This window comes from Planococcus citri, chromosome 3 (assembly GCF_950023065.1).
Source record: "Planococcus citri chromosome 3, ihPlaCitr1.1, whole genome shotgun sequence".
Classification (NCBI taxonomy): domain Eukaryota; kingdom Metazoa; phylum Arthropoda; class Insecta; order Hemiptera; family Pseudococcidae; genus Planococcus; species Planococcus citri.
Window position 1 is genome coordinate 10,657,133 of NC_088679.1, and position 21,351 is coordinate 10,678,483.

A 21,351-nucleotide genomic window follows, 5' to 3' on the forward strand; every position below is an offset into this window, starting at 1 on the left:
AATGAATCATTAGATAGCGCTACTAGCACACGATTCCGTGTGTTGGCTGATTTTCACCTAGCTCCCTTCTGCTTTAATATCCAGACAAAGAATGGCAAATGTGAGTTTTGACTCCAAGATTTGCGATCAAATTTTTTTTTCACTGTTTTAATTACGACGATAGGGAAAAGTTTGATAACAAGCTGAATTTTGGTACTTGAGGGTTTTTTGATACGCTGAACACGAATTTGGAGTGTCCAGGTGAATCCGGTGTACGCTTCCCCCTTTTTTGTGGACCTTAAGCCCCCAAATTTGTTTTTTTGCGTTCAAGTCCGAAAATATGCAAATTTATGCAAAATTTATGTTTTTTGGGTCGCAGAATACGAATCTGACAATATTTTTTTTGTAGGGGTGGGGGATGAGGGGGTGAGGGGGGCGAGAAATTCAAAATTTGACTATAATGATGTGTGATATGTCGAAATGTATGTTTTTGAGGGTGTAGATCACAAATTTGACAATATTTTTTTCGTAGGGGTCAATGGTGGGGGCTGAGGGGTGAAAATGGTTAAAAATTCAAAATTTGACTATAATGATGTGTGATATGTCGAAATGTATGTTTTCGAGGTTGTAGATCGCGAATTTGACAATATTTTTTTCGTAAGGGTTGATGGTGGGGGATGAAGGGGGTGAAAAATTCAAAATTTGACCATAATGATGTGTGATATGTCGAAATGTATGTTTTCGAGGTTGTAGATCACGAATTTGACAATATTTTTTTTGTAGGGGTTAATGGTGGGGGATGCAGGGGGTGAAAAATTCAAAATTTGACCATAATGATGTGTGATATGTCAAAATGTATGTTTTTGAAGGTGTAGAAAAGGTGAAGGGTGGGGGATGAAGAATTTTCTATTGGAGAGCCGTCAAAGTCCCTGGAAGAAAAAATTTGGAACATTTAAACAAAATTCAACATGATTTTTCACTATAATTGACTGTTGTGGTCGCCGGGGCATTCGGGGGCAAAAATGGCAAGTGACATCTTGAAATACACTATCTTTAGTACTAGCTCCTGGGATTTCCCGTGCATCTACGTGCAAAAATTTGTTCTATTCCTATTTATGTAGCAGAGTAGGTAAAACACGGAGTTTTAACGTAAATTAAACCTCTATAATGACTTTATAACAACTAAAATCGAGTAAATTGATGAAAATTACTCACTTTCAGTTGAATTATTTATACTTGGTACATTTCGACATATCACACATCATTATTGTCAAATTTTGAATTGTTCACCGTTTTCACCCCCTTCATCCCCCACAATTCACCCCTACGAAAAAAATATTGTCAAATTCGTGATCTACACCCTCAAAAACATACATTTCGGCATATCACACATCATTATGATCAAATTTTGAATTTTTCACCCCCTTCATCCCCCACCATCAACCATTACGAAAAAAATATTGTCAAATTCGCGATCTACAACCTCAAAAACATACATTTCGACATATCACACATCATTATAGTCAAATTTTGAATTTTTAACCATTTTCACCCCTCAGCCCCCACCATTGACCCCTACGAAAAAAATATTGTCAAATTCGTGATCTACACCCTCAAAAACATACATTTCGACATATCACACATCATTATAGTCAAATTTTGAATTTCTCACCCCCCTCACCCCCTCATCCCCCACCCCTACAAAAAAATATTGTCAAATTCGTATTCTGCGACCCAAAAAACATAAATTTTGCATAAATTTGCATATTTTCGGACTTAAACGCAAAAAAACAAATTTGGGGGCTTAAGGTCCACAAAAAAGGGGGAAGCGTACACCGGATTCACCTGGACACCCCAAATTCGTATTCAGCGTATCAAAAAACCCCCGTGTATCAAAATTCAGCTTGTTATCAAACTTTTCCCTATGGAATTTTGCAAACAAAACTAATGGCAAATGTGAGTTTTGATTCTAACCCTTGGTTTTGAAAGTGAATTTCACACCAAAATGACTTTGATCCAAAAAAACCGAATATGTCACATTATAGAGTGTAAAACGGTATATCCAAATCTGCCATAAAACAGTTTTTTTTTTTGGCAAATGTGAGTTTTGATTCTCAGCTCCTCAATTAGAGTTTAACATAAATCCCCCCAATTAATACTTCGTTATTCCATCCAAACTCCGAGTCAATTTAAGTGTAATTGTGTCAGTATTTGACAATAAACATTCTTTATTCACAATTTGGTCTATGACAATTTATTGAGTGTATTGTGTGTGTTAAATCCTAGCCGGGGTAAGTACTTAGCATATGCAGGTATATAAGTAGTACACGCAGTAATACAAAGTCAGTCAGAGATACGTACGTATAGTCTAGGCTGATGACACATTATTATTTTATCATTGGCGCCCAACATGGGGCGCCAATTTCGGCTTTTCAATCAATTTTTACATAATTTTACACCAGTTCAATAAGTACCGTCAGGTGGGGTCGCTTTGATTTCGCGAGGTGACTTTGATAGTGCTTATTTTTCTGCATGTTTTGATCTGTGGAGCGAGTAAAACGTCGAATTACATTTTTTTCCCAAGCGAAGTGGTTACTCTGATGTTGAATTCATACAATACCAGTGATAATTTTGTAAATAAATATTTTTTACCGCATTTTTCATCACATTTTCTAAAAACGCTACATTTCTGAAATTTTCAACTACTCAACTTAAGTTGATGTTCTAATATATTCAGGTAAGTGATAGAACATTGGCTGATAGCTTATTGTAAAGGTACACTCCTTGGGAACTTTCACCGAAAATTTCAAGTTTCTAGGTTGAGGTGCCTCCGATCCTTGGCCCATTGTTCTCCAGTGGGATGTTATTGATTTTTCATTTTTGAGGCTAAAAATTTAGGTTTTGAGACTAAAGTGAAAATCAATGCCATTTTCGGATTCAGGGTGAAATTTCATCCCATTTTCATAGGTTGCAAAGGTATTTTATTGAATACCTATCTAAAAATTTTGTTAAAAAAATGAATTTTATAAAAAATTGAGGAAATACAGGGGCTTTTATCACTTTTTCAATAATATGACGACTTCCTCTCGGCCAAAGTTGATGAAATTTTGTATGGTAGGTCTAAAGGTGGTGAGAAATCATTTTTTGAAAAAAAAAGTACCCCTATCAAAGTGATCCGATCTTGTGGGTGACTTTGATACGGCCTTTGAGGGCAATTTTGAGGCACAAAACAAAAAAACAAAAAAAAAAACAAAAAGGTCATTTGGTGCGTTTTGACGTACTTTACACACTGAGTGGTGCAATTTTTTCGAAAACATCTTTCTACGCCGAGAACAGAAAACATTTTTTTTTATCAAAGCGACCCCGCCTGACGGTAAGTAAGTATGTCATATTTTTTGACTTTGTTTCAATTTGCAACTAAACGCTACCATTTTTAATAATTTTGTAATATTTGTAATTTGAAACATTATTTTGTCATCTCAAAACTTCATAAAATAACAATATTTTTATCAATTTTTCACCATTTTCAATGAATTTTCAGTTTATTAAATTTTTTCCTCATTATTTCACAAAATTACAACAATATTTCATCCATTACATCTACGATTTTCAACAATATCTTCAGCAATTTTGTTTCCTTATTTTGATATGTATTTTACCAAATTTTACATTTTTTTTCAAAACGACTTTCACGAATAGGTATTTCAAAAATTTTAAATTTCGTCATTTTGTACCACTTTGCACAATTCTATCAAATCGTTCCCCCTTTTTTTGTACGGTTTTCAAGTAATTTTTGACATAGGGTAGTTCAATGATTTGCAGCCAATTTTCGATTATCGCGTAAATTGATTAGGAAAAGCCTCATTTCCATGCTAACTCATCAATATAGCGTGAAAAAATTGATGGATTTCATTACGTCACATGAAGACACTTTTCAGATCGATGGAAAACAAATTCTCAGTCAAAAGTAATACTCTTATTTCCCCCTTCGTCCCTCTCGCATCTCACAAATTTCTCTTAAATATACATTCATCGCAATGTACCTAATTTCGATCATCATTTTGTCATCAAAATTCAATTTTCAAGTCGACCCCGCAGCTTATCGTCTGCCCCAACACAACTCGATACGATTCACGACTAAATATTACATTTTTCGATCGACCTCGTCCCTCCTCCTACTCCCTCGACATGTCTCCTTCGTCTTTCACACGACATCTCATTAACTTTTTAAAAACTTGCACGTCGTAATCATTGCTCCAGACACGATAATTTTCGTTCGAAAACCAAGAAAGGGGAAAAAAGCACTACTACTACATACTACACATGTAACCTACACACCTCTGAAATCTAAACCATAAACACGTCAACGCTTTTTAGTAATTAGTAAGTATTACATATAAAATTTTGAAAAATAATTACACCGTTGACGAAAGCCGATACAGTAAAGGAGGAAACGAGAGAGGAGTGAAAAAAAGGAAAAATGTTAATGAGCTGTACGAGTCGTAAAAACTTAATTAAATTGTTTTGACGAGCACTTGACGTAAGAAAGAGTTCACATACGTCTACATTCTGCATATACGCCACACACCAGCTGTCAACTTTCGGAGCTATAAACTAGCCGGATAATTGTAAACGACGATGGTAACACTGAATTCGAACGTAAATACCGACTCGTACAATTCTGTGTCGCGAATCGACGACGAGCTACCAGTTAGTCAGATTGAGTCGAGCTTTGACGCAGAATGCTCATAGCACTCGTATTCGCGAACTCGATCCCGGTACCGGTGTTTTTTTTTTCGTGAAGTGCGTAATGCGTCGAGTAAAAATTTACTAGAGTTGGAAATTTCGCGAATTTAAAAAAAACCGAAGAGGAAAAAAAACTCGCGAAAAATTGCTACTAAAACCAATTTGCAAATAATCGGTAACAAGATAAATTTGAAAAATCGTCTAGATCGCGAATCGAAAATCGATCCAGGTCAATCGTCATCTTCGTCGAAATCCGCATTACATTTCGAATCGACTTTCGTACCAAATTCCGACAGATTATTATCGCAACCGCCTAGGATTCGTATTCGTAAAAATAAACTATCGGTGAAGCCTTCCAGCGGCGGCGTTTACAGAGCTTCGATAACAGAAAAGAAGAAACCACCACCGAGTAAAAAACTTCGCCTACGATCATCCCCCGAACGACTTCTACCCTCGGCCAGATCGATTCTACCTTTGAGTAAGATCACCTATCCGAACGCTATGACTAATTTTGATCCCGAATCTCAAAACGAACTCAACGACCGAGACGATCAAATCGACTACGATTTACGATCGTGTAACGATAAAGAAGATCCGGACTCAGCGCAAATCACAAACCAAGACGTCACCTCGATGGCCTACCTACGTAACACGTATAACCACCTGCACGAAAACCAATTCCTAAAATTGAATAAATTACTATGCGATAACGAAAACGAAGCCATTAAGTTGAAACGTAAACAAAGGATTAATTTAAGAAAAGGATTATACGCAGCCGATGATAAATCCATGGAGACGGAAGACGACATCGACACTTACGCTTCCGAGAGCAGTTTCTCGTCCGAGAATTCGTGCGATAATAACGAGATCTCCGAGATCACCAAAGATATGAAGGAATGCCATCTCAGTGGTGCAGGTAGACACGAAAAAGTACCAGCCAAACCGATCATCACCTTTACTCCGGTTCGATCGGCCGACGATGAGTTGAACGAGAGGTTCCATTCTTCCAGGAGTTCGGATAGGCCGCCGTCCGCATCGTCCGGATCGTCTAGCCCGTTATTAGAAGTTCCTGTCGTAGAGTTCGCAGATATAAGCACTGAGATGATGAGACCGCCCATAAATGGGTGAATTTTTCGAGGTAATTATTGCTGTCAATTTTTTTTTGTTCATTTGTAGGTTTTTCGTGTGAAGTTGAGGGGGAGGGAGGGACACACGCCGGAGTTTTGGATATTTTAACCGCCAATTTTTTTTTTCGATCGAGTTATTAGAAATCAATGAATACGCAGTGAAAAAAGTGCCCTAAATTTTTGATGAAAAATTGAATTTTACGAGTAATTCAAAAAAAATCATCAGATTCAATTAAGCTCCTTTAGCACTCGAATTTTCGATTTTAAGACCTCAACACAGAATCAGGAAGAAAATATATTAATTAAATAATTTAAATCAAAACTAGGAAATTTCCAAACTTTTTTCGGAATAAATACAGACTTTGTTGAGCAAACTGGCTTCAAATTGGTTTATGGCCCGGACTGGAAAAAAAAATCATCTACCCAAAATTATCTCACAGAGGGACAGTTTTGGAAACAGCGATGATTTAAATCAGCTTTAAATAAAAATAAACCAACAGTGCTTGATTTATGGGGAAAAAATTAACAGAAACGACCAAACTATTGTCCAATTTTTTACATTCAAAAATTCGGTATCATTTTGCCAAAAAAATTGCTCTAAATTACGAGAATTATCTAGGTACCTACTTGTGTATTTAGCAGGAAACAATTTGTAATGAACCGAGAAAATCTAAAAAGAAATTATCAAGCTCATTAGAATTTCAATTTTTTCAGTAGCTAATTAATCAAGAAAAAAAAATAGAAGTTACGAAACAAAATTGAGAAAATGCCAAAAAATCATAATTCATAACTTTAAAAAATATTGTTTAACAAAATAAAAATATTACGTAGGTATTTCCTTCTTCTATTGCCTGTTTACTGACCGAAATTCGTGCTCTAAAAATGCCCGCAAATCATCATTTTCTCAAAAAAATTACCAATTAGTAGGGCTAGGATTTTTAAGCGTTATCAAACACGTTTTAAGCGCTATAAAAAAGCATTAAAAATGTAAGAAAAAAGCAAAAAAAGCGCTATCAAATCCGACCATGTTACATATCAAAATGAAGGTTTTTTCAAACCCAGCAAGATACCTCCCTTAAATACGCGTATATGTACAACATGAACCAAAATGAACGAAAAGAAGAAAATGAAAAAAAAAAGGAAAAAACTCAAACTAAAAATTAGAAAAAAAAATAAAATAGAAATTGAAAAATGAAAAGTGAATCTTTTATTTTTCAGTTTTTTCTCCCTTGTTTTTTTAAACTGATCTTTTTTCAAAAATGTGCAAAAGTTGATAAATTTTTGTATTTTGGGAACTAATTTCTTCAATTTTACCAATTTTTTACCAAAAAAAAGCGCTAACAACGAAAAAAAGCCCCAAAAAAGCAAAATTTCTGCCTTTTTGGCCCAAAATAAGCATTTAAAAGCATTTACACCCAAAAAAAGCAAAAAAAGCACTATATCAACTTTCACCATTCGCCTCAGAATGGAATGAAACGCAAAGAAAATATATTTATGCCGTATAGGGTGTTGCTACAAAAAAAAAGCATTATCATAAAAATCCTAGCCCTACCTATTAGTAATCGTCACAAAAAAAATCAACAATGGAAAGTACATAAAAAATTTTGGGATTTTTTTGTAGATATTTTTTTGACAGTGTGCTAAGATGAGAAAATTCCACTAAGTAAGAAGTTTCAAATGGATGAAAATCACAGCTAAAGCATTCTAATGGAATTTTTTCACGATTAAGAAGTAAATGGTGATTTTTTCCAACTGTCAAGGGAGCTTATCAGTCACTTATGATTATCAATTTTGCTCATTTTTTCAGTAAACCATAGAAACTCGTAAGGTAGCTTATAAAAAAATTCCAGCTACCCGATTGAAAAATTATCAGGGTCTTACAGAGGTTTAAATTTTCCGAAACACACCAAATATGGACAGATTGATCAAGAATTCGTGCTTTAAGAAACATCTTTCTTGGTCACATTTTTCAAGGAGGTGAAATTAAATTTCTATGACTAATTTTGATACCAGAGCTTCAAAAAGCATTCAATTAGAGACCGAAATTGTATAAAAACGTCGCGTAAAATGACGAAAAATGTGATTGAGCACCTAAAATGGTTTATGCCAAAAGATGTTTTTTTTTTTTGAAGAATTAGAACTTGTAAAATACAAATTTTCTGAAATGGCTCTCAAAACGCGAAGGTATAGTTAGAAAATGACCTAAAAGGAAGATTTTGGAAGTAGCAGCTCGATCAATCGTCAATCGAATACGTACCTCGAAATTTATTTTTTTTTTTTTTGAAGAATTTATTGGAACTCATAAAATACAAATTTTCTGAAGTTGCTCTCCAAACGCGAAGGTATAGTTAGAAAATGACCTAGAAGGAAGATTTTGTAAGTAGCAGCTCAATCCATCGAATACGTACCTCGAAATTTTAGGGTATTTTTTTTTATTTGAAAATTTTTGGGCTAAAAAAACACACTTTCTCTCGATTTCCATATAAAAATCTATTCAAAGCATTGGCATAAAAATTATGCCTCAAAAAATGATCTTAGTTGAAATGTGATTACGAAACAGTGACGTTTCCTGGAGTAAATTATCTGTAGGTACATTGATTTCTTCATTTTCATTTTACCAAATCTTCGGTGTAATTGGGAAATTTAATTAATCGTGGAATCCTCGATTTTTTGATTGGATGCTCGAAATATGGGTCTCTTTACGCTCCAATAATGAAAAAATAGGACTGAGAAGTGAGAAGTTCCCTCAACTTTTGCAAGATATCGAACACAACTTCAAAATAAAAAAGCAATATTTTGGCAGGACTTTTGGCAGGATATTCTTCAAATACTTCATGATCTTTCAAGGTGGAGGATCAAAATTTCGCAGGTAAATTAATTCTGCTTTTTCAATACGTCATCAGATTTTCAACTGACAATGAGGGCGTGTGGGAGGGGGGACATCAAAAATACCTCTACTGTTCTAATTTTTTATTTTGAAAAACTTTTCAATCGTAGGTACATACCTACTTTTCCTAAATATTTTATCTCTCAAAAAATGTCTCGTAACGTAATTCTTTGAAAATGACTCATGAAAAATAGAGAACACGCCAGCCACTGCAAAAACGAATCGAGGGTGTACATTGTACAAATTTGTTTGAAAATTTCAGAAAGTAGATAATAATTTTTCATTTGCAACAATGGAGAGTTCCAAGAAGTTGGCAAATTGAGGATTTCGCAATCGGAAAAAAGAAACAAAAATGTAACTTTTTGATACTCGTAAAAGTTGAGACATAAACAAGAAGTTGGGACACACAAGCAAAACACAGGACAGGAACACGATTGCAGGATTAGCAGAGCTGTTGGATTCCATTTTTGATTTTGAATAAAATAATTACCTGAATAAACCGAAATTTCAAAAGATAAATTTCGAATAATTTTTTACAATTCTATAACCTAAATAAGTATTACGGTTTATAGAGGAATAGATAAATAGGGTATAGACTCTCGAACTCTCAAAGTTCGATCGCTAAAAATCGACTGCAATTTGAAAAAAATCCCTCTCCTTTCGCTAAGTAAATCTGCAGTGAAATTATCATTTTCCAATTCTGAGTACTTCCACTATTTTTAAATTAGTCATGAATTTCAAAAATATTATCAATTCCTAATTCCAGTTTTCGAACTTAGGTTCAGGCAAAAGGCCAATCAAAAGGAAAAAATTTCAAATTATTTTCAAAAATTCAACTTTCGAGACAAGAGTAAATTTTTATGCTAGCAATTTGGACACTGAAAATCGATTTTTTTCAAATACAGGGTGTCTAACAAAACTGCCAGGTAAAAAAACATGACTTTTTCACAACGTGTTTTTCACATTTTTACCGCATGAATTTTTTTTTCAACATTTGTAGGCAAGTAAGTACCTATTTTAGTTTTTTCCATTTTTATGATTTTTTGAACAAATTTTTGATTTTTTTCTCCATGGACTTTCAAAAAAAATTTCAAGTGTGTTTCGAGCAAAATTCATGACGTTTTCATGACTTTCATGACCGTTAGGCACCCTGAAATAATTTGGAGGATTTGAATAAAATTTTAGAATTTTTACCTATTTCAACTGATAGTACATACGAGCTTGAGATGAAAAAATTAGGCCAATTTGGCACTCTATCATTCGTTCGTTCATTCGCTCATTCGTTCATTCATTTAATGTACCTACCTAGTATTCGTGGTACCTACTTTTTCATTTCTCTTTTTCCCCAAAAATAATTTTTTTTTCTAAAATTTCAAGTTTAATTTTCAAAAAATTTCACTTTTAAACTTTGTTTTCTGTGGCAGCAATTTTCGAAAAAAATATTTGAATTGAATTTTCGTCTCTGAAAAACATAGATTTTTTTCACTCGTGATTCAACTCAGAAAAGCTTGCGTAAAGATCTTTGTTTTCCTCGTTCTTGGGGAAATTTTTTTGAGTTGAGGAGATAAAATTTGTTCATTTAGCCCAATGTGGGTTTACATTTACAATCATACGTGTAATCCAATTTTCCAAATTCAGGATGTTTTTCAAATGAATCTGTCTCTTTCAAAATATGAGCGAAAACCTAAAAATTGAATACATTTAACAGTCCCACCGAGTCCAAAACAGGTCTGATTGTTCCATTTCACACCATTAAAAGTCATGCTCTAAAAAATATGCACCAACATTCATCCAGACAGCATTTTAATCCGTAGAAATTAAGCTGATATTTGATCAAAATCTAGCACCATATAACACATCTATGACCCCAAATCCAGAAAATATTTTTCTATTGATAAAAAAAAAAATCAAATCAACAAAAAATACCCATCCTTTTTTTCCACGAATCGTAATATCATTCAAAAAATAATACGTACGTTTAGCCAAATATTTACGACATAATTCCCATTATTTTTCAATAAAAAAAAAAAAAAAACGCGAAATAATGTTTATTTGACACTTGGTGTTTTGCAAACTTTTCATTCGCGAAAAAGCAGCACGCACCATCATCATCAGAAAATCTGCATTCGAGATACGAGTAGACGGGGAGGTGAAAATATACAGAACGATGGTTCGCTTCCTTGTTCATCAGCCAAAAAAATTGCCATCGTATTTACGTTCGCTCAAATATCACAAATCGTTTCCGCGCGAGCGAGGCAAAATAAAAAAACAATTTTTCAGACATGACGAGGTGAGGTTATGGTAGCAAGCGAAAGGTACGAGGAGAGCGTTCTTTTCTTCATTACAGCCAAAACAACATCGACGCATAATTTTTTCAAACATAATTTTGGAAGCGAACCATGTTCTTTATATTTTCACCCCCCCCCCCCGTCTCTCATCTCGAATGCAGCTTTTCTGATGATGGTTTAGTACGTGCTGCTTTTTGTTTTTTATTAAAGTTTTTTTTTTCGGATGAAAAATTTGCAAAACACAAAGTATCAAATAAACATCGTAAATACTTGGCTTAATATACCTATATTTTTTTTTTTGAATGATACATATTACGATTCGATGAAGAAACAGGATGGTTATTTTTCGATTTAATTTTTCTTGTCAATAGACAAAATATACTTACAAATTTTCGTCGCTGTCGTCATCGCCATCGAGATGGCCTATTAAAGGTCTAAATATCGTCAATTTTTCAACGTCGAATTCGCAGATCATTTTCGAATCTAGACTCGTGAAAGGGAGCTAATAGACCTAAACAACTACAATTTAGCGAACATGATTTTTTTAGTCGTACCTTCGCAATTCGTTTCTTTCAAATGCGTCGAATTTTTCGAGTCAGGTTAGAAAATTATCTTTGAGAAAGCCTGCAAGTGGGGGGAGGGGGGTGAAATGAAATATGGCGATTTTATTTACTCGGAAAAATGATCCAAGTCGTGAAATGGGTTTTCTAAAATGCAGAAAATGTATTTTTTTTCATCGCACATGCGCCGAAATAAAACTATTACAGTCCAGAATGACGAAAAGGAATTTCTCGACTCGATTTTCGACACTTGCGATGCAATGCAACATTATATTCAACCATCTCGATCCGCATAAATGAAGAAAATAATACTTCAGAGCACAAAATGAGCACTTTTCTCCAATTCCTCGTTATTTTTCCAGTAAATCCTCGAACAGTGTCGATTCAGCACACATCACTTGACGATACCGTAAAAAAAAAAGGAGAGACTTACCAAACGGAAGGAAAAAAAGCTCGAAATTCGCGCCAAACGCGTGACAGATTCAAAAGGAAATGAATACCATAAACCCTTGATGGAATACACACAACGATGACGACACTACCATATCAGCTATTTTTTTATTTTTTAAATTAAAGAATTTTTTTTCAAAATTTAATAACTTTTTGTTAGGCATAAACTAAACGAAACATCTGTTTTCGTCGCAAATGTTTGATTAACGCCATCGTCGACTCGTCGTCTGTAAGGGTAGCAAAAAATTCCTATTCATCGTTCGAGTCGAGTCTTTTCACACGTGCTCGTGTTCGCAACTTTTTTGGACGTAAATTAAAACTGAAACCTACGACGCTTTTATTTTCGCACTCGGACACGTATAGTAGGTACGTCAGTTCATCGCGTATACACAAATCGAGCTTCGCTTTCCTGCTCCGTCCAAAAGAGGGAAGGGAAAAATAACGTCAAAACAGCCATTTCAAGTGTCAAATTTGACCACATGACGAAAATATTCATAATAAGATGCAACGTCGTCGTCGTCTGGGTTTAAATTCGTGTATTTGACACCATAAAAGGGACAGGACACCTCTTCGAGAGCCTACGCGTTTTCAAAAGAAACCCACCCCCTCGCCGCTTCACTCTTCTGCGTTCGTACGCGTAAATGAACCATTTCGAACGGAAAAGTTTCCTACCTACGATTTGTACCGGATGTTTCGAAAATGTGTCGTCGTCCAAAGTTTTACAATATCGGTAACGTTGCGGTTTCTTTAGACTGGCAGGTATCTATCTATGTCTTCTCGAGGACGAAGGGTTAAATTTTATCAAATTCACAATTTTGTTTCGCACCAATTCGACAAACTAACTACGTTCGATTTAATTTGATGAGTTCGAGTGTAGTTCATGAACGAAGCTGTGAAACGTATACGTACCCATCACTGCGTAGTATTGAAAAATTTTCAATTTGAAACTTTTATTTACTTGGGTTGTTTTATGAATGGAGAATGGATACGAGTTGGCGAAATTTCAAGAAAAATTACTCCTAAATTTCAACTTCAAATTTACCTTGGATAAATTTCATTTTATTTGAGAAAATATTCAATTAGAATTTTGCGGAAAATTGACAATAAAATTATGATTTTTTATTTTTGACTGAATTTTGATCGAATAGCCTGAAATTTGGCATTCTAGTAAAAGCTCGTATGACCAAATTTTTTGCATTTTTGTGACCTTAAAAATCGATGTTTAAATAATCACTTTCACATCCCCACCTTCGATTACGAGCTATCAAAAATTCAATTCTTTGTGAATTTTTTTCTCAAAGTACCTAGTATTTTGTCGCTTCCATTGCAATTTTCAACATTTTTCGAAAAACAGAACGTGTTTTCACTCTTGGAAGTCTTTGTACGGTTCCATTTAATCGAAAAAACTTTACTTTGCTGGATTTATGTAGATTGAACGAGCAAAATTATCCCAATTTTCACCATTTTTTTCAAGTGATTTACATATAGGTATGTTAATTTTGAATCATTTCTTTAGTCAAATTTTCAAGTGGAAAATGAAAAACCTCAATGATAATTTTCAAAAGCTGAAATACACAGAAAACTTGCTTTAGAAATTAAAAAACTGATTCTTTATGCAAAAAGTTGAAATTTTGCGAAATGCCCTCTGCTCGCGGTCATTTCACCCCAATTTCCAACAAAAAAATGTTTGACAAAATTATTCCCGAAAAATTGCAGACTAAGAGTTTACTTACTATGAAGCGGAAACCCCACTCAAAATTTACAACGCTGCGAAAAAAAATGAAAATTGTGATGCCACTGATGCCTCGACTAGTTAAATTCAGATCTGGTGAAATGTGATCAAAAAGTGTTGAAAAAAAGTCCAGGGTGTCTAACAAAATTTCAAAATGAAAAAAAAGGACTTCTAGTAGGACTTTCAGCAGGTCATTTTTCGAGCACTTATGGAATTTTTTGAGGTTGGGGGGGGGGGTCAACACTTTTTTCAAGGTGGGAGGTTCAAAATTTTCATTTAAGTTTTTAGCCAAAGGTATTTTAGCAGGACTTTTAACTGGGCAGTTTTTGAACACTTGGGATTTTTTAATGGGAAGGAGAGAAGGGGGAGGGAGTAGGCGAGATTTCTGCTTCAAGTTCGGAATTTATTAATTAAGGAAAAGAGAAACAAACTGGCTCTGGCGAAGCGAGGGCGAAAGCTCTCAAAAATTAGAAGGTATTTTGGGTAATACACATAAGAAAAATTATGTCATCTTGTGTGCTTTTTTTTTGGGGGGGGGGGGTGTTTATAATGATGAGTTACATACTAAGTATATTATTTTGCTTCGAAATTTTGAAATTCGAATACCTAATGATGATTTTGTTTGTTGAAAAATTGAAAATGAAAAAAGGAAAGCAAACGTGCACGAGGCCACGAGCAATGTGATGGCAAAAGTTTTCGGAAATTAATACTCCGAGAGGCATAAAAACGATGGTATTCGAATGATATTCAAAATTAAAAAATTAAAATAAATGGGTCCGAGCGAAGCGAGGGCAAAAGCTCTCGAAAATCGGCATTTCGAGAGGTACAAAAACAAAGTTTGTTTGTGTGATGAATTACTTATTTATGTTTGGCTTCAAAATTATAAAATTTGAATTATGATTTTTTTTTTGAAAATTTAAAACCGGAAAAAGAAAAGCTAATGGGCCCGAGCGAAGCGAGGGCAAAAGCTTTAGAAAATCAGTATTTTGAGAGGTATGAAAATGATGTTTTTTTGTGTAAATAAGTTACCTATATTTTGCTACAAAATCTTGAAATTTAAATGAAGAGTGATATTCCAAAACTCGCTTTGTCCATTTTCACAACTTTTCAGGAAAGAGGAAAAACCGTTTTCCTTTAAACGGGTAAATTGGCTTTTTAGGCGAGTTTAGCACTTTATTTGGGTGGATTTATGAAGTAGGAGTGTAGGTATACACTTCATCCACTAAATACTGCTGAAAAAAATTCCAATAAAAATGGATAAAGCGCGTTTTGGAAGATTATTTTTTTAAACATTTTTAGTGAATTGGCTATTTAGGTGAGTTTAACACCTTATTTTGGTAGGTTGATGATGTAGGAATGTGAGTTACTACTTCATCTACCAGGTACTGCTGAAAAACGCACTTTGATAAAAATGGACAAAGCGAGTTTTGGAATATCACTCTTCAAATGATGATTCAACACCTCAATAATTCAAAAAAAAAAAAAAAAAAAGAAGAAATTCAAACTTGAAAAAGAAAAGCAAACAAACCCGAGTGAAGCAAGGCTAAAAGTTTTCAAAATTTCATGTTTTGCTGAGAAGTAAAGAAAAATGTGTAAGGGAGGAGTTTATTTTTCTGATTCAAACTTTGAACACTTTATTGAATTTGAACAATAAGTCACTTATTTGGAAAAAGAAAGAGCAAATAGCCCGAGCGAACGCGAGGGCAGAAGCTCACAAAAAGGTGTGATTCAAGTTCTAAAAAAAGTCGACAAATGAGCCGTTTTCCACAAGTTCAAAATTCCGGGGAAAAAGGGGAAAAATTGAAAATTTGAAAAAGTCATTTTGAAAAAAGAGGACTTTTGGATAAAATTGTTGAAAAAAAGGACACTAAAAGGACAAAAAGGTGTCATAGGCAAAAAAAAGGACTTTTGTAGGATAAATAGGATAAATAGGAGTGTTGGACACCCTGAAGTCAAAAAGATGAAGCATCTAGAATGCCTGTGCTGAAAAATTTTCCAATTTGAATTTTCTGTCAGCTCCCCTAAAGGTACAGCGAAGGTTCGATTTTGATTTTTTAGAGACCCATAATTTAGAGGAGGGGAGGTGCTAAAATTTTGGATTTTTTTTCCTACTGTAAATTGTATTTTAACCAAAAATCCAAAATTTGAACCGATTTGGTCCCATAGAGAGACGATGTGACCCAAAAACCGAATTTTTTAACCCTTCTTCCAAAATTTTGAAGTAGGTAATTAAAATATCAACAACCAAGATACCTATAGTTTAGTATTTCGGATACTTCCATTTTGCCTTTTTCTGTCTCCCCAGAGTTTTTGAAAAAATCAATTCTCAGAATGAATTTTAAATTGACAGAGCTAGCTTTTGAATCAACCCTACATTTGTATTTTTTACTTCGTTTTTTTTCTCGATATAATTAGGCCCATTTCACATTATTCTTTCGGCAGTATTTTTAATTTTCCAAAAAAAAACTACAACAAAACAAATTTAGAAACTATGAAGATTTTTTCTCGTTGAGCAACCTTTTGAATTCTAACAAAATCATTTCAATCTCTGTATAATTTAGCACGTTCAAGGTCCGAAGGGGAGGTGATTACTGATATCCATCACCATTTATGGTGATCATTTCGTTTTTTCATTTTTGCAAATTTTTTGGTAAGTTTTTCATGAAAAATCAAAGTTTATGAATTCTACAAATTTCAAAATATTAAAACCATCATTCATGGTGTTCATTTCGTTAATTTTTTCAATTTTTACAAATTTTTTGGACAGAATTTTACACCCATTTTGCTAAAATTATACATTTTTAGGCACCCACTTTAGCTTTGTCAAAAAATTTTGAGCAATGGGTTCGAAAAATTGAAATAATTCAGACAATTTTTCATCAAAATAAAATCGATTGTAAAAAAATCCAGCCATTAAAAATCGAAAAAAACTGATTTGTTAGGGTCGATTTTACCGACTCTTGATTAAATTGGGTTTCAAACGACATTAATAATAAGCTTAGATCGGATTAGATCTACCTGACCCAATAGAGAAGGGCCCGGTATAAATAGATCAGATAAGATAAGATCACATCCGGACATTCCCTGGAACCAATTAGATTTCATCAGATCAGAGTTTTGATTAAATTAAATCAGTTCAGACCTGATCAGACTCGAATCATTTTCCCTTCTCAAGAATCACAATTTAAGAACTTATAAATCAAATTTCCGAAAATTTCAAAACGTTCTAATTTATTAAAATTACATATATGAATGTACTTCCAAAATTACACATTTCACAGACTCTAGGTTAAAATTAAAAGAGCAGTTCAGCCCAAACCTCCATACCAAATTTCGAGTGTTCCAAATCCAATTTTTCGATTTTTTGAGAATTGAAAAAAAAAATTGTTGTCACATATTCGTACCTTGATTTTTCCTAATAGGTAATGGTAAATCGTGAGATAAAAATCGTAAAAACAGTTTGAAATTCGAAAATTGACCCCCCCCTCTCTTCCTCAATTGATTGACCTCATTTTGAGTATCGGTTTTCGAAATCTCAACTTAGAGATTCTCGCCATTTTAAAAAAAACTACTTTAACCATTTTAAAAAATTCGTCAAAAATAAACCTCAGAAACTCGAAATTTTACTCAGAGTGCGGTATGACGATGCTCTTTCAATGAACCACCGGGTTCAATCAACTTTGACAGTGCAAAGATTTCCTACATCTATTAAAAATGATGCAATTTTTTTCAACATTTTTAAAAATTGGAATCCAAATAATTGGAGAATGTCTTTTTCAGTTTTTCTTGAAAGGGCCATACAAAATATGCAATACCTATTTTTTAGGACATTTTTCCATCTTTCAGAAAAAACGATAAATTTTATATGAAAATTCCAAATTTCCTAAATCGTGTTTCGAAATAGGCCTACTATAAAATTTGATGAAAAATTTCCTATCATAAAATTCATTCCACCTTCCACAAGTTCACAGTACAGGTCGATCGTTTCGATCTGTCTCTTTATTTAATTGAAAAATACACAGCTATGATTTGGGCTTGTCTCACCTGCTTGACAATTTGTTCCGGAGGAAGTAATTTTCATTAATTAAATATCAACCTTGAAATGTTTTCAGTAATTATATAGACAAAGAAATGTTGTAAAATACAGATAGACATGTGCCTGATTTTCAAAATTCGTCTCTCAGTCTGTCTCTATTTTTTGTATACTTATACTAGTAATGTTTTTCCCTAGATATTCATAATAATAAATCATACCTACTCAAAATTTTGTAAGTATAAATTTTTTCGTTTGAAGGTCACATCATTCAATACAGGGTTGTCTAAAGGGCTTGGTTCTTCACAAAATTATCTACCTTTTCCATCCAGGGCCACCCTTCAATTGGCAATTTTCACCCTCGACTGAGAATTCCATCTCATTAGCCGTTTACCATACAATTATTCCTCATTCTACACAAATTAACGTTATTCGCTCTTTCATTAAACTTCGAAAAAAAAAACATAAGTTCAATATACTTCGCTAAACCTGTAAACATTTTATTAACAGATTTTAAGCAAAAAACAATAGTTTTTTTCCATCATTCATACTTAAGGTTTCATACATCCAAAAAGTATATTCAAATGCTGAAAACCAACAACGACTGCTTAATAGACTCCACTCCTCCTCCCTTCCTCGTTTCGACAAATTCCACCTCATTAGATATTATTCCTACACACCACACATAATAATTCTTACTAGTCCTATACACAGTGTTACGTACGTCATCATTCCTTCAGAACCACCCAGTAAATTATTTTTTCGGACATTTACGTCAAAGCCAGGTAAACACGAATCGAATGTTTCCCGAATACAGCATTTCATTTTCGACACGGAATCAAAAATTTACGCACATAACGCGAATTACCTATACGATATCGTGTAAATTGAAAACTTCGTCATAGGAATATTTTTTTTTTCTACGAACACAGCTGTTCGTTAACGTGTTATTTCGAGTCAAACATTAACCTACGCGCGTAAAAGCCTCAACATTCGCGTTAATTTTTCAATTCACAAATAATTCTTTGACACAAGGTACATGCATCGTGCAACACATGTACAGATATAAAGACATACTCGTATTTCTACTGACGTAGATCAATTTAGATCATATACTGTCATCGACTCGCACATTACCTACCTATACAAAAACTTCTTTTTTTTTCATGTTACAGGTAACAACAAAGTTGCGATGGGAAGACGTATTCCATTTTCGTAGAATGAAAAAGCAAAGGAGGAATTTGTACCAAATATGCCTACGCGAGTATCGGTCTCAGTGTGTTATTTCGAAGCAACTTTCATTTTTTCCAAATTTATTTTCATATAGTTTTGTTTTATTCATTTTTAAGCATTTTCTTTTTTTCTCTCTTTTTTTTATTCATTTTATTTTAATTAGACTGCAACATTCTAACCCTCAAAACAAACCAATTCTGTAAATCAAAGGCTTACGAACGAGCTCTCGCTGAAAAATGCAATTTCTCCTCACTTCCCTATACTCAAAATTGGCCCCATTTGGGCCCGAATCTCGAAAATAAGCGACTCCAGTGCTGGAGGAAATTGCATTTTTTAGCAAGAGCTCGTTCGTAGGTCTATTTTCCCTGCAAAACATCTCTTTTCTCCGATTTTGTTTTTTTTTTAGGGTTTGGATCGAGTCTAAATGCTTCGTTAAAATGTATTATTTTGATATTATTTCATGTACGATAAGCTATAAGATACGAGTAAGTATTTACATTTACATAAGATATAAATATTATACGTTTATAAGAATAGTTATGTTACGTTAATATGTACGATAAAAATAATGCCCTTTTTCCTTATTCGAATCGACGTTAAGAACAGGAGGTGGTAAATTGCGTACGCGATTATTACGGTTTTCATCGATGTCGTCAGGCGACAACCTTCGAGTTCGACTATAGGTATATATTATTTTCATTATTATTAATAATGTAATCCCCTGTATCGTATCGTATCGTGTTGTGCGTAATTACTCGCGTATTTACGTGTTCTTGTACTTTTGAAAAACCGCGTGTAAGCGTAATGTACTTACTTATGTACGAGTATTGTGCGTTTACGTAGCATAATAATGCAGTTTGTTGTATGTTCTATATTGTTACTCGTACGTTTGTCGACGACGATGATTCATAATAAAATAAAGAAGCCGTGTTTTTATGACGTTAGTGTTGAACCGAATGAACATGTGTATTCAGAGCTTACGCGTTAGCTAGGTCTAGGTACCTACGTAATGTTTTTCCGCGTGTCTGCTGTGCGTACGAACTATGAACTGTGAAGGTACATTACATATATTACGAGTATTATACGTAGGTATGTGGGAATTTCGTGAAAAATCACCACCGAGAGCGAGCAGCTAGAATCTGCATTATTTATATATCAGCCTATGCCCATACCTTATACGAGTACGTATAGAGACAAAATGAAAATCAACGATGAACGAGTACTTGAAGGGAATGAATATTGGATATGGATAAGGGTACCTGGAGGCTTGATGACAAAGGGTAGGGTAAGGTAATCGATTGTGCACGCGAATCGAATGTCATGTATGGGAAGTTTTAAGAATTGAGTAGGTATACAAATACATGAAGGGTTCGATTTGATTACGATATTAAAACGATCGTAAATAATAGTCAACTTTAAGGAAAGGAAATAGAAAAGAGGGTTCGTAAAGTTGTGCTTTTATAATATAGCGAGTTTGAGGAAGTGTTTCGAAGAAGGGAACTAGGAAGGAACCACGAAACGTATACCTTATTTTTCATTTGAATAATTGAACGAGAAAGGAAAGTTTTTAAAAATAGAATTTTACTACTTACTGGATGCTAATGAACGAACGTTAAACGATCCAGAAGTTATGGTCGCCGATTAGGACGAAACTTTGTCCAAGGTAAGTACTCGAAAAGGTAACACATTTTTTTCACTAGGTTTTCTTGAAATTGTCTGTTTGTTAATTATTGAAGAGGCTATACTGTTTCAAAACACTCAGAATGAAAATTTCAAACATGAACCCTACAGCATAATTTTTGAAAACGAACAAAAAACTAAAAAGTTCTTCAACCGAAATGGTCTTACTTCGAAATTGAAAAATCTACAGACAACAAATCCAAAATTTTGAAAAAAAATTTTAACATCATTAATTAGGTATTAGTGTAATTTAGAAAATAAAAAAACAAAAAAACACGGGAAATTTTATCACAGGGGAACGATCAGGATATACAGTCACACGACGATTTGAATGAAACTTCGCCAATTTAGATAACTCACGTTGTCGCGTCGTCGTCATCGTCAGAGGAATAACCTGCACTTCATAACCTGCCTATTCCAGAAATTGAAGGAATTGGTCCCCAAATTGACAAAATTTGACATTCTAGTCGCAGTTTCTTGTCTAATTTTCTGAGATGGCAAACAAAAACGTTATTTTACAAAACACATAGTTCATCTCTAAATTGAAGGAATTCTAAGCAATTGCATTTTTTAAAAAAAGATTCATTTTTTTCATTCACAAAATTTTTGATACTTGAAATTTAGTCAACTTTCAAG

The 21,351-nt window shown here is 33.9% G+C and overlaps 2 protein-coding genes across 2 annotated transcripts in view; one reads left to right on the forward strand and one right to left on the reverse strand.

Moving 5' to 3' along the window:
• Positions 1-21,351, reverse strand: part of LOC135840267 (uncharacterized) — a 120,016-nt gene that overhangs the window by 48,988 nt on the left and 49,677 nt on the right. The window lies entirely within an intron of this gene.
• LOC135840268 (uncharacterized) lies at positions 4,627-19,974 on the forward strand. Its single transcript, XM_065356706.1, has 2 exons — positions 4,627-5,863; positions 18,978-19,974. The coding sequence occupies exon 1, from the start codon at positions 5,227-5,229 to the stop codon at positions 5,851-5,853; it is 627 nt and encodes a 208-aa protein (XP_065212778.1). The 5' UTR covers positions 4,627-5,226; the 3' UTR covers positions 5,854-5,863; positions 18,978-19,974.

Bases quoted from the DNA above. Each gene is read 5' to 3' on its own strand.
- LOC135840268 (XM_065356706.1), top strand. From the start codon at position 5,227: ATGACTAATTTTGATCCCGAATCTCAAAACGAACTCAACGACCGAGAC.